The sequence below is a fragment of the Vicugna pacos genome, chromosome 19 (genome assembly GCF_048564905.1).
Source record: "Vicugna pacos chromosome 19, VicPac4, whole genome shotgun sequence".
Taxonomy (NCBI): Eukaryota; Metazoa; Chordata; class Mammalia; order Artiodactyla; family Camelidae; genus Vicugna; species Vicugna pacos.
The window spans coordinates 33,513,701-33,526,847 of record NC_133005.1 but is presented as its reverse complement, the minus strand read 5'-3'; the positions used below and the strand labels follow the sequence as shown (position 1 = coordinate 33,526,847).

The following is a 13,147-nucleotide window of genomic DNA, read 5'->3' as shown; positions in this document are numbered from 1 at the left end:
AGACGTGGGTTTTCAAAGTAGTGTGGGCCGCAGTTTACCTCTGGTTGTTACAGATGTTCCTGGGGTCTCTTATAAAGCAGTCGAATCTCACGCAACTCTAACCCCCTCCCCTCCAGCTGCACTCTGACTCTTTAGGGTAGACTCACGTACATGCAACCAAAACATACTATGTCAGATGTAACAAAATCATCAGCCTATCATCAGAGGCAGGTCTCCTCTGGAAACCTTGTGCCCATTGCCCCTGGAAATCCTGGGGCAACAGGTAGAGGTGCCAGTTATTGAAACAACTTGTAAAGAGAGGTAGATGACCGCAGGCTGAGACTTGCCAACAGATGCCCTTTAACATGAACCTTAGTCCTTTCCCCCAACAACTTAATAAAGGGGCTCTGCTGGGGAGCAGGATATTGTAATAATTAAGAGCATGAGCTTTGAAATCACATGAATCTGGCTTTAGGTCTTGGCTCTTCTATTACCATGTAATCATGAGCAAGTTACTTAATCTCTTTGCAATCCAGTTTCTGCTGCTATAAAATAGGGAGTGGCTGTGAAAAACCACACAGCGTGGTTGTAATGATTAAAATATTTGAAATGCTTATAAAGGATTAAGCACTCTGCCTGGTATGTAGTAAGTGCCTAGTGATTAATGGTTATTATTAACAGTTATAATGTCTAACCTCCTGAGTATAATACATAACTTATATATAAGAAAATTGTTTCAAAAAAAGTATCTCTGGAATCTCCTCAGAAGCCAGCACCTGTCTTACTGTGAATTTTGATGAGTTTTGTATTATGGATCTAATGCCCATGAATGCAAGGGTAGGCTTCCAAAACAAATCAGAAGTTCAGTAGAATGAAAAGAGCATAGATTTTGAGTTCTTTCAATTCCCAGATCCAGTGTTTACTAGGCACATGATCACAAACAGATTCCGACAACCTCTCGGAAACTGTTCCCTTATAAAGTTTAGAAATATCATCGCTGTAGACACGTCAAGATGATCAAATGCGCTGAAGCACTAGAGGTCTCCCCTCTCACTCCCAACAATATAGATAACCCAGGCTTAAAAAACAAAACTAACCAAAATCATTGTAGTGCTCAAAACCAGGACAGGAAAAGTCTGCAGTTGGCAAAAGCAAGAAAGGAACCCACAGCACTAAGCTGAGTGGCCCGTTGGGAAAACTGAACCATCAAGATTAGTTTTAAGGTTCTTTGATGGAGTGAGTGGACTTGGGGATAAACTACTTTCTTTTCTAACAGTGGACTAATATTGCATTGGTATAATAATTTTTAATACAGCAAATGAGAACAGTGGCAAATGAAGTCTTTTCTAAGGTACTAGAAGAAAGCCTTATTTACACAAATTTGAACTAGAAAGAAACTCCAGTTCTGTATTAGTCATGAGTCTTACAGTTTTATAAACATGTGGATTACTAAAGCTATAAGGGACAAGTAAGATAAATAAAATGAATAACCTTTTAATTGTATTGATTAAGGTAGTAGCTGAGCCAAGCTTGGTCAGATAGCCTTCTTCAAATGTTTAAAAATCAATTCTGAAGAAGTGATTTAATGTCTGAGACTTGTTGTAAATTAATTCAGTTTGTTATTTTCTTTGGGGTGGGGGGAGCTGAAATATGATGGGTAGTGTATTATTTTTGAAACTAGGTGATATGTCCATAGGGGTCATAATATTATTCTGTATAACTGTGTGTATATTTTAATTTTCCATAATGAAAAGTTTAAATAATCCCTAAAATAATGAGTAAAGATCTCAAAATAAGTGGCAAATCTATCGAACTTGTGACTCAAAAATTGAATTATAAGACCTGCAGCAGATTATGAACTAAGTTTATTTAATGTCACTCAGCTGTGACTACTGAGGTTTTTAAATGGGTTTTTAAAACTCATGACTGTAATTAAACACATATGTTTCTCCTTAGACATGCTAAAACTATCCAAGCTGAGAAACTGAACAAACAACCCACTGAATTAATGAGTCCTTGAAATATGAAAACTATATTTGGAACAAAATTCTTTAAATAAAAAAAAGGCAGATTTTGCATAACACGTGCAGGCACAACACAAGTTAGCGGGTCAGCCTAGTTATATTACACAGGGATTATAATCATCTGCATAATTAAAGCCCTTAAAACAAGTAGAAGATAGAGCATTCAGAGTCAATGAAAAAAACTAGAAGTCAGCCGCTCATTACTGCAAAACAAACCTTCCTAACAAATCACACTGGCAACTTAAAAGAGCAAATGAAAAACTAAATTCAGTACATAGCATTCACTCGATAATTTATGTAACAACAAATCTTGAGTCTAAGGGATGAAACAGACCCTAAAAACACTGATAGGATAAGAATTTAAAGAGACTAGCAGAGAGTGACAATGTTTCTATAAACTTTTTGTAAATAACCATTTTTAAGGCCATAAAAGACAATGCAAGTAGGAAGAAGGAAGGGAAAAAAAAGGATTCTAAAGGCAATGCAGAATTCAAAGTCCTAATTTACAGGACACACTATGACACCAGCAATATTTTTGGTGAGATTTTTTTTTCTGATAACAACTCCAGAAAATAATTTGGAAAATAAATAAAAATTTAAATACCTATAATCCCATTACCTACTTTTAATATTTGGTTTATTTCTCTCCAGCCTTTGATTGTTTTTTCAGTCTTTTTTCTATGCACGCATTAACATGTTAATTTATCTTTTTACTTCTGTAAAGCTGGAGTCATGCTGTAATTTTTTTCTTTTGTTTTTTGTGGAGTCATGATATAATTTTGATTCCTCCTTTTTTCACTCAACATCGTATTTCCTCAACTCATTATGTACACCTCAAAAACAGGATTTTTAATGTTTTTGTATGGTATAACATTCCATCCTACGGATGTATGATAATTTATTTGATCAATCAACTGCTACCTAAACACAAGTTCATTCAGTTTTTTTTATAACTATAAGTAACACTTATAATTTGAAAAATTCTTACAGATGATTTGTCTGTATCTTCAATTATTTTTTTAGACCAAATTCCTAGAAGTGGAATTTACTGGGTCATAGGTTTGAACTTTTTAAACTCTAACTATACACTGCATTCCAGAAAAGTTACACCAATTTACACATCCATCAACAGTAGTACTCTTTCACCGTCTGTATAATTCTGACCAGAAGCCAAGCACGGATGATGAGCCTTGGCCCCAAAACAGGAGGAAAAAAAAAGAAAAAGAAAATCTTTTCCCTTCAAAAACAAAGGGTTGATTATTTATATACACAGACCTGAAAGGTGAAAATTAGAGGGGGCTGCCTGACAGCCACAGCCCTGGAACGGCCTGTTCCAGCCACAATAAACCAGCCACAGTTCCCCTGAACCCAGGCACCGCTCACTTGCCTCTTGGACTCTGTGGACACAGCTCCTTCTACTGGAACATCTCCACCCACCCTACTCACTGCCAACCTTCCTGCCCTCTTTTTCCTCCAGGAATTTGTCAGTAAGCCCCAGTCTAAGTTAAATACTCTCCCACTCTGCTTCGCCAACACCCTTGGATTACCTCTGTTTTAAAGCTCATTTCATACACCGAAGTGTAATTAAGTCTGTCCCCAGCACTAGACAATGAGTTCCTTCGGGGCAAGGATCGCTTCTTCATTCCTGCTGTATCCTCATATCCTCAGCATCTAGCAAAGTTCCTGGGATACAGCAGGCACTGAAGGTAGCTTTATTGATGAATTCATCAATCACAAAGCTGAGGGTCTAAGGCAGTGCTGAGAGAACTTTTTGTCTGTAAAGGACCAGACAGCAAATAGTTCAGGCTTTGGGAGCCACATGATCTCAGTCACAACTGCTCAGCTCTGCCTCTGGAGAACAAAAGCAGTCATAGGCAATATGCAAAGGAATGGACATGTCTGTGTTCCAATAAAACTTTATTATCAAAACCAGGTAGCGGACTGGATTTGGCCTGTGGCCACAGTTTGCCAATCAATGCCTGATTTAGAAGAAGAAGCTCTAATTTTTAAAAAAGGCAGGGGAAAATAAAAAGATGATGAAAAGATCAGAGACTTAACGCTTTAAACCTATGCAAAGTTCAGGCTAAATTGTACACTTAGAGCTCAATTATTACCACTTTGTATTCCCAAATTCCTTTCCTCTGTGAGTTGGTCTGGAATGCAGAGTAAGGGGAAAGGAAACCATTGAGGGGAGAGGAGAGAATGGTCCTCCGTAATGGGAACTGAGCACAGGTGTGAGGCCTCAGTCACAGACAAAAAAAAAAACAGGATCACCAGGATAAGAAAAGAAGCAGAGATGGGTTTAAACTAGGGGGAATTTGATTGGACTCTTGAATTTGTACAGTCATCCTTAGGATTGAGAATTGGTAAACCTGAGTTAGACACACAGAGAATCATGAAAACAGACTAAAGAGAATATGTACAGTAAATAGCTCAGAAATTTGTTACGCTTTGAACTCTGCACCAAAACAATGCATGTGCTTGCCTCCGCAGATCAAGGGAAAGACGGAAAAAATGACAACATTCAACGAGAGAACGGCCATTCAGGTTCAAAAGTAAATCCCTTCTTGTTGCTGATGCTTTTTTGCCTCTGACTGCACGTGCCAGTTTCCCTGCTCCTGGACCCTTCACCACCCACCCACCCTCCAATGCTTTTACCCCTTTGGCTGTGGCAAAAGAAGAGGGCTTCAAGGCTGAGCAGAACACGTGGGCCATGAGAACCTGCTTCCTCTGGGGTGTGTGTGGTCTGCCTGAGAAGTCAGTCTGTCTAATCAGAGCCTTACTTTTCATAGTGCCTTCCTCCTCCTCGTCTTCCGCGTTGATCACCATGGTGCCCAGCTGGGACAGCAAAGTGTCATCGTGCTCGATCATGGTATTGGCTCCGTCACTCATGGTGCTGGCTACTCGGACGGTGCCCATCTCATCCCCTGCTGCTCGGACCATCGTGCCAGAATCCATTTCATCTTCCTCCTGTGAAAGGACAGAATCTCAAATTAGGGCTAATGTGATCAAAAGGTTGTGAGTTTTCTCATCTTGGTATAAATATTTATGGATGTGACACTTATTCAGGCTCTAAACCCACCTTGTAGAACTGAGAACATTCTTTATAGTATAGGTGATGTACAGTATTATATATGTTACAGGTGTACAATATATTGCTTCACAATTTTTAAAGGTTATACTCCATTAAGAGTACTCTTATTTAACCAAAGAAGGTCATAAATTGACCCACATGAGAGCTGCAATCTTAAAGGACCCCCTCCTTCTCCCCTTCCTCCTTCTTAATAGAATTTTGTAACACAGCTCTCACCCTTGGGGTTGTGAGGGAGTCTTTAAGTGTTAAAGCTACATACATAGTATGGATCCTAGATGCCCCACGGAAAAACCCAGTCTCAGACCTGAGCATTCTCCTTCCTGAATAAAGAGTTAAACTGAAGAGAAGATACGGAGGCAAAAGGATAAAACTTGGAAGTGTCTTAGGAAGCACAGTGAGAAGATCAAGCCCAGACCTGGCAAGCCTTGGTCCAGGGCGGGACACAGTCGTCCAAGAAGAGTCTCCAGCTCCAGGCTGACCCGACATCTCCGACTGTCTCACCTGGCTTGGCAATCGCGAAATAACAAGCGCTAACGCCCAAGCCCACCCCAATGCCCGTCCCTCACCGAGTTTTCTTCATCGTCCTGGTCCACCTCCCGCTGCTGGGCTTCCTGGCGTTTCGGCTTCATGTCCATGGCTTCGTTAATTAAGTCCCGCAGTATAGACACTCCTTTAGCACTCTTGACAAATGGGTGCTTAAACAAGAAAGTGGAAGACAGTGGAGATGGTTTATACCGCACTGGTGCCAAAACGTGGACTAGCACACGGTAGGTACTTATAATCCTTGCTGAACCAGTGAATCGGATGGATCTCTCTCTTTATGCCTTGGACAACAGCTAACCCACACTTCCCACACTTGAGCGTATGCACTCAAGCTCTGCCCACCTTCTTCGGCTGGGAGGAACGTTGCCTCCATTTCTCTCTACCAGCTCTAGAGATTCTCAGCAGGCAGGTATCGCCCCCTAGAGGAAGTTTTGTAAACGTGCTGGGAGCTTCTTAGAATGTTTGGAGAACACAAATACGGAGTGGGGGCAGGGGCACAAGCAATCCTGTAAAAATGGGCAACAGTCCTGCACAACTATAAATTGTAGCACGTTCTGCACATCTTCCAAATATCTCATAGTACAAAGACACTTTGATAAATAATACTGACAAATTTGCTCAAGAGATAAGCGAAAAAAAGTCTAGTAATTTGGGAGATGACTTTGGAGAGGGGGCTTAAACAGAATAAAGACAGTGTTTAAAAATCACTGAATAATTTACCCATCTTGCTTATTCTTTCTAGTCAATGCACTATAGCATTTCCAACCACATATTTAGGTAAAAAGGATTTTAGTGCCAAAATGCACTGCAGAAATACTAAAACTGGTCACAAATATGTAACAGATGTAGGTCCAGATACTATTCAATCCGCAAAGATACTTGAGACCCAGGGATATTGCTGAATTTCATTTATAGAAATGGCTTAAAGTTTTAAAAATTAATGCCATCTTACTTTGTTGTTTGCCTTTGTAACACAATCATAAGAAATCTATGCTGTGAAAGTTATATATGGAAATTCTTTTGGGGGGCAGGGGTGGAGGTTGCCTGTTGATCTCCAAACCTACTCTGATATCGTCCCCAGTGTTTCTCTTTGCAATCCAGTCTCTGCTACCCACCACTCATCAAAGGATATGGTCTCCAAAGTCTTTGCGAGTACTCCAGAGATGGACAGTATGCCTCAACTTGTGGTAGGATCGAAATACAGGAGATAGCTTTTCCACAGAACTTCATCAGTACCCCATCCAGGCAGGAAAAGAATTTGCCGCTACTCTTAGAAATAAGACCCAGCTCGCTTGCACAAGAATATCATATTTCCTTGTTCTCTCCACTGGGGAAGTCTGTAAGATCATTACCTTCCTCTTAAGTCATATACAAATGAGCCTGTTGTGGTATTACTTAACATTAGATTTATTTTAGTGTCCACCCACTCATTTTCCTGTCTTTCTTGAATGAAATAGTTCCTGTTCTTCTTAGTGCTCTTAAATCTAAACTCATTCATGATGCTAGGTACAGATGTCTAACTAAACTACTTAATTATGTCTAAGTTGAAAAGCTGGAGCATTTCTTTATTAACATATGTACTATTTTGTTATAAACTATTATCTTTATACTTCTCCATTATACTGTGAATATTATGCTGATTATAAATTATAGGCACAGATTTTACCATCTATGAGTTTCATTCCAGAAGGATAATGAGTATTAAAAATATATATATAGGTTATAAAAAGGGTGCATTGGATCTGACGTGATTGAAAACCATCGGCCCCGCCCAATAACAACAGCAGATATTTGTCAAATCCGTAATACACTATCTTTCATATGTGTAAATCATTGCTTGAAATTACACATACTGTATAGCTTAAGATTAAGTGATTTTAAGAGGCATATGAGGTAGGTACTTTATCTCCACTGTAAAGATAAGAAAACCAAAGCAATGAAGAGGTCATGGTACTTGCCCAAGGGCATAAAGCTAGTAAATAGGGAGCCAGCAGTCAAACCTGGGCAGTTGGGCTCCAGAATCCAAGCTCCTAACCACTAAGCATACTGCCTGCCAAATCCCAGCCATCCTTCACGGCCCAGGCACACAGTTACCTCCTCCAAGAAAGCATTCCTGGTATCTCTAGTCAAAGTGGTCTCTTCCCACCCTGAGCTACAACAGCACCTGCCATTAATGCCAGTTCTTTGTCAGAATTGGTTATAAGTGATGGCAGTCTTGCTTTGGAATCAAAAAGACTTAGGTCTTAATCTTGGCTTTGCTGTTTACCAGCTGAGTGGCTCTAAATGAGTTAACCTCTCTAAACCTTCATTTTCTCACCTATGAAAGTCAAATAACAGTCATCCTGCACAGGGTGTACGTGATGATTAAATGGCATAATGTGCCAAGTATCTAGCACACAGTAGGTGCTCAATAAATGTCAATTACTGTTCTCTAATCCCACAGAGCCCTGGATTTTCTTGCATTGTCCTGTTCAGTGATTTAACACTCTTTTCTGTGTCTTCTCTAAGCAGTCACATTCTAACCTCCCTAGAGGCAGCAAATGTCTTATGCCTCTACCGTCTCCTTGGGGCTGAGTTAACAGCATCTTTGGGTCAGCATGTGAATGAAACAGAGAGAGGCAGCATCTCAGGGTGAGTCATACCTGTAGGAGTTGAGTGGCGGTGGCTCTCTGGTCAGGGCTCTTTACAAGACACTGCTTCACAAAATCCATGAAGCTATCTGACCACAGTTCTGGCTTTCGGAATGTGGGAGGTGGGTTGGTAGGAATCATGAAGATTGCCTAGTTTAAAAAAAAATTGGCAAAATAAAAGTGATGCTCCAATAAAATTTTATAAAATGACTTTTCTCTTCTCCACTATAAGCCCACCCAAACTGCAACAAAAGTCTACCTCAAAGTAGGAGGTATGACAATTAGAGAACCTGATACAGCTCTCTTTCACTCTCCTCCTCCCTCTTTTTCATATGTATTCTTACCCTCCTGAGTCTCATGATTTCCAGCAAGCTTTTTTTGGTTTTTGCTAACCACAGTACATTGCCTTTCAAAGTGAAAAGGCAAGACCTAAGAGCACCAATACCCTGAAGATAATAACCTCAGCCCCCTAGTTGTCTAATTTCTGGCCTCCCTAAAAGTTACCACTACCCCTGAGTGTTAAGCAGGGACTGCAAGGAGAACATAAAACCAGAAATCCTCTAAATCACAAGAGATTCACTAACCTCCAAGCCATATCAATTCTGCATACTTGGGAAAAAATTGGCCCACTACATTGCAGTTAAAGTCTACTATTTCGAAAAAATAAAACTACTGGCAATATTGTGGGTTTGGGTCCAGGCTACTGCAATAAAGCAAATATCACAATAAAGCGAGTTGTGAATTTTTTGGTTTCTCAGTGCATATAAAAATTAAGTTTACACTATACTATAGTCTGTTAAGTGTGCAATAGCATTATATCAAAAACAACAATGTATATACCTTAATTAAAAAAATACTTTATTGCTAAAAACGCTGACCATCATTGGAGCCTTCAGTGAATTATAATTTTTTTGTGATGGTAACATCAGAGATCATTGATCACAGGTCACCATGACAAATAAATTAACAATGAAAAAATCTGAAATACTGTGATAATTACCAAAATGTCACAGAAAGACATGGAGTGAACGAACGCTGTTGGAAAAACAGCGCCAAGAGACTTTCTCAACACAGGGTTGCCACAAACATTCCATTTATTAAAAACTCAATAAAGTGAAGGGCAATAAAATGAGGTTAACCTGGTTTATTTATTGAGTTTCCAATAAAAGAGGTGCAGTTTAAAAAAAAAAACTCTTTGCAATAAGCAGCTTAAATTATATTTTTTAAATCTAAAAATATAAGCAGTATAAATCTTCACACCCTTCTCCACTTCTGCCCCTCAAAAGAGAGGGGAGCTTATCTTTGGGCTCATGAATACTTTAAAAAAAGTAAGTCTTACTAGAAGGATGACTTACGGGTGGGTGTACCTCAGTGGAAGAGTGTGTGCTTAACATCCACAAGGTCCTGAGTTCAATCCCCAGTACTTCCATTAAAAAAAAAAAAACAGGACTACTTAATCAGAGGAGAGGAGGAGCTGGGTTGGGCGGTGTGCACAGGACTACGGAGCCCCTGAGGAAGGCAGGGTCGAGGTCCTAACAATGCTGTGATGAGGGTGGGTAAAGCCTAGAAACTGCTGAGCGTATCAACACTGAAGAAGTTTCAATGGAGACTGAATCTATGGGCCTTTCATCCTTTAGAAATGGATGGAGGTTGGAGAGTACAGAGCCTCCAGAACTTACACCTGTAAGTCCCTAGGAGGGCCAGGCGGAAAAAGGCAACAAATGATTCAGGCTGGGTGTTAGTGACATGAGTTCAAAAAATAGTCTGTTTCCTCTTCATAGTACTAGAAGAAAAACAGAGAAATGAGTGACAACTGACACCTGACGAAGAGGGACTCGTGGAGACTGACAAGGTGGAAAGCAGATGCGAAGGGAGAGGACTGCTTCTCAGCTCCAGCGAATGTTGTTATGTTCAAATGTGAGCACTTAAACCATTAAAAAAAATTTATATGCTGCACAAGTCAAACCAAGCATTTCTTGGCCCAGGTCCTGCCAGAGAGCTATCAATACACAACCTCTGGAATGGAGAAGGGTAGATTAAACCTGAATTAATCAGTCACTACAACCAGTGGAAGTATCTCATCTGGAGTCCAGACTGACATTTATCAATTATTTACAATTAATTCATTTATTGTTTGGCACCTAACCAAGTAAGTCATTTAACTTAACTTCCCATTGATCACTGGTAACTAGCCAGCCCCCTGGTTTTCTATCCATCTTCTTACCCTCATTGGATGGATATCAGCATAGGGGGGCTTGCCTTCCGCCATTTCTATGGCCGTTATCCCCAACGACCAGATGTCTGCCACACAGTTGTACCCAATTTCCTGGATCACTTCTGGAGCCATCCAAAATGGTGTTCCTATCACTGTATTTCGCTTGGCCATGGTATCCTAAAATAGGAAGGAGAGGAATCAACACTAAGCACTAAAACCAATGAGAAAAGGAGTCCTTTTCAACAATAAGAACTGTCTTGTCTTGAAATACACAAAAAACCATACTCAAGCACGATCAAGCAAGTCACAAAAGAAATTCAAATGACCTAGAAACATAAAAGATTCTCAATCAATTATAAAAACACAAAAAAATAACAATCAATTAATAAAACACTACAATGAGACTGACAAAAACATAACAGATTAATAATAACTAGTGCTGATAAATAGCATAGAAAATCAGGCACTGAAATACAATGTTACAGGAGTGTAAACTGGTAAAGTGGCTTAGTAGGCAATTTGGCAATGTTTGTTAAGTTTAAATGTTCATATCCTTTGATTCAAATTTATTTCCAGAAATGTGTCCAATGTGTAAGTACCCTAAGATACATGCAAAACCATTATACAAATATTTCTAAGGGGAGAAAATACAAAGGAAACAACACAAATGACCGATTAAAGGGTGTAAGTTAATACAGTAAATATTCGTACAATGAAACAGCACCTTAAAAAAAAAAAGGAGCTAGGTACATGTTTCTGGCATGGGAAAAATGTACAAGATACATTGTGAAGTGAAAAAAATTAGGTTCAAGATTATATATAATATAGCCTTGTCTTTTAAAAAAAAGAATGATCAGAACAACAATAAAACAAGCAATAATAATAAATATTGTTGTCATATGGATAGCAAAAAAAGTTTCCAAATAACATACACCAAACCAGTAACAACAGTTATATCTAGAAGATAGAATCACTAAGGACTGCTATTTTCCATCCCGTATACTTTGCTAACACTTGGATGGATTATGTGAGTGTGTATTACATGTGCAATCAGGAAATTAAAAAAGAAAAAATTATATATATGTATGTACATATTTATGTATATATAATTTTCTAATATGTATACATATTTTATATAATATTATATATATGTGATCTTAGTTTGGGGCTTGAAGAATACATGGATACAGTACACATGGGCAGATAACTATTTGCATACTTCCCCAGAATGGCATGAACCTAATAAAAGAGAACCTTTCTAGAATTCCTGTATTTTAGGAAGAGAAAGATTTTTAAACAGAACTAAATATACAACAGGACTTCTCATCCTATCACCCATCTTCCTTCTGAAATGTCTATGGCTTAAGTTAGGTTATGCCAGTCAGGAGCAAATGACAGGTAATATTTTTAAACTGGTCTCACTTTGTCAGTCCGATGTAAAGAATTAACACAGAAACTAACTTACTGCTTAAGTCACTTCCTTTGCTCTGAAACTTCAAATTTGCACCATTCTCATGGTGGTAGTCAAAGTTGTTCTCAGGGATTATTTCCAATTAGAAATGGATATTTGGATAGCTAGACATTTTTTGAAAATTAAGAGTAAAGGGTAGATACTAACCTAACTAGATCTGTACTACAAAGTTATATTAGTATAGTAGCATAGCAATGGGAAATATTAAGTCCAGAAACAGATAATGGCACGTGCACACACACACAACCACACACGCACATACACACACATACCCCTATATGTATATATATGTGTAATTTAAGACATGATTAAAATCTCATTTTTAATCAGCAAGCAAAGGACAGATTATTTTTTAAAAAGCACTGGGCATCTCTCTACTCATTTGTAAAACTCTACACTTAAATCCCTATCTTAGCTTTTCACCAGAATAAATTCAAATAGGTTGAAAATTTATATACAAAGAACAAAATCCAAAAAGTACTAAGGTATAGAGGAATAGTTACATAATGCTGGAGCAGAAAAAGAACTTCTAAAGCATGACATTATTAAGATGGCAATATTTTCCAAATTGATTTATGATTCAACATAACCTCAATACAATTCAATTCAATCCCAGCCAAAATCTCAATGAAGTCCCACCTGCTTTTTTTGTTTTTGTTGCTTGTGCTTTTAGTAACATATCCAAAAAAATCACTTGCCAATGTCAAGGAGCTTTTTCCCTATGCTTTCTTCCAGAAGCTTTCAGGTTTCAAGTCTTTTATTAAGGTCTTTAACCCATTTTGAGTTAATTTTTGTGAGTGGTGCAAGAAAGAGGCCCAGTTTCATTCTTTTGCATATGAATATCTAGTTTTCCCAAGATCATTTACTAGAGAAACCATCTTTTTCCTCTTGACTCCCTTATCAAATATTAGTTGACCATATAAACATGACTTTATTTGTGGGCTCTTGATTCTGTTCCATTGGTCTATGGGTTTATTTTTATGCCAATACCATACTGTTTTGATTACGTTAGCTTTATAATATAGTTTGAAATCAAGAAATGTGAAGCCTCCAGCTTTGTTCTTCTTTCACAGAACTACTTCGGCTATTTGGGGTCTTTTGTGGTTCCATGTGAATTTTAAGATTGTTATTTTTTACTTTTGTGAAAAAATGTTAATTACTAAATGCAATTGATATTTTAAATTATAATAT

At 38.4% G+C, this 13,147-nt stretch overlaps 1 protein-coding gene across 1 annotated transcript in view; it reads right to left on the bottom strand.

Annotated features, from left to right (window-relative positions):
- The window catches only part of STK4 (serine/threonine kinase 4), a 76,230-nt gene that overhangs the window by 44,270 nt on the left and 18,813 nt on the right, over positions 1-13,147 (bottom strand). Inside the window, exons 6-9 of the mRNA XM_006202502.4 lie at positions 10,495-10,662; positions 8,283-8,420; positions 5,664-5,792; positions 4,787-4,973 (exon numbers count right to left, since the gene is read on the bottom strand). Coding sequence (XP_006202564.1) covers positions 4,787-4,973; positions 5,664-5,792; positions 8,283-8,420; positions 10,495-10,662 — 622 coding nt within the window. The remainder of the gene's footprint in view (positions 1-4,786; positions 4,974-5,663; positions 5,793-8,282; positions 8,421-10,494; positions 10,663-13,147) is intronic.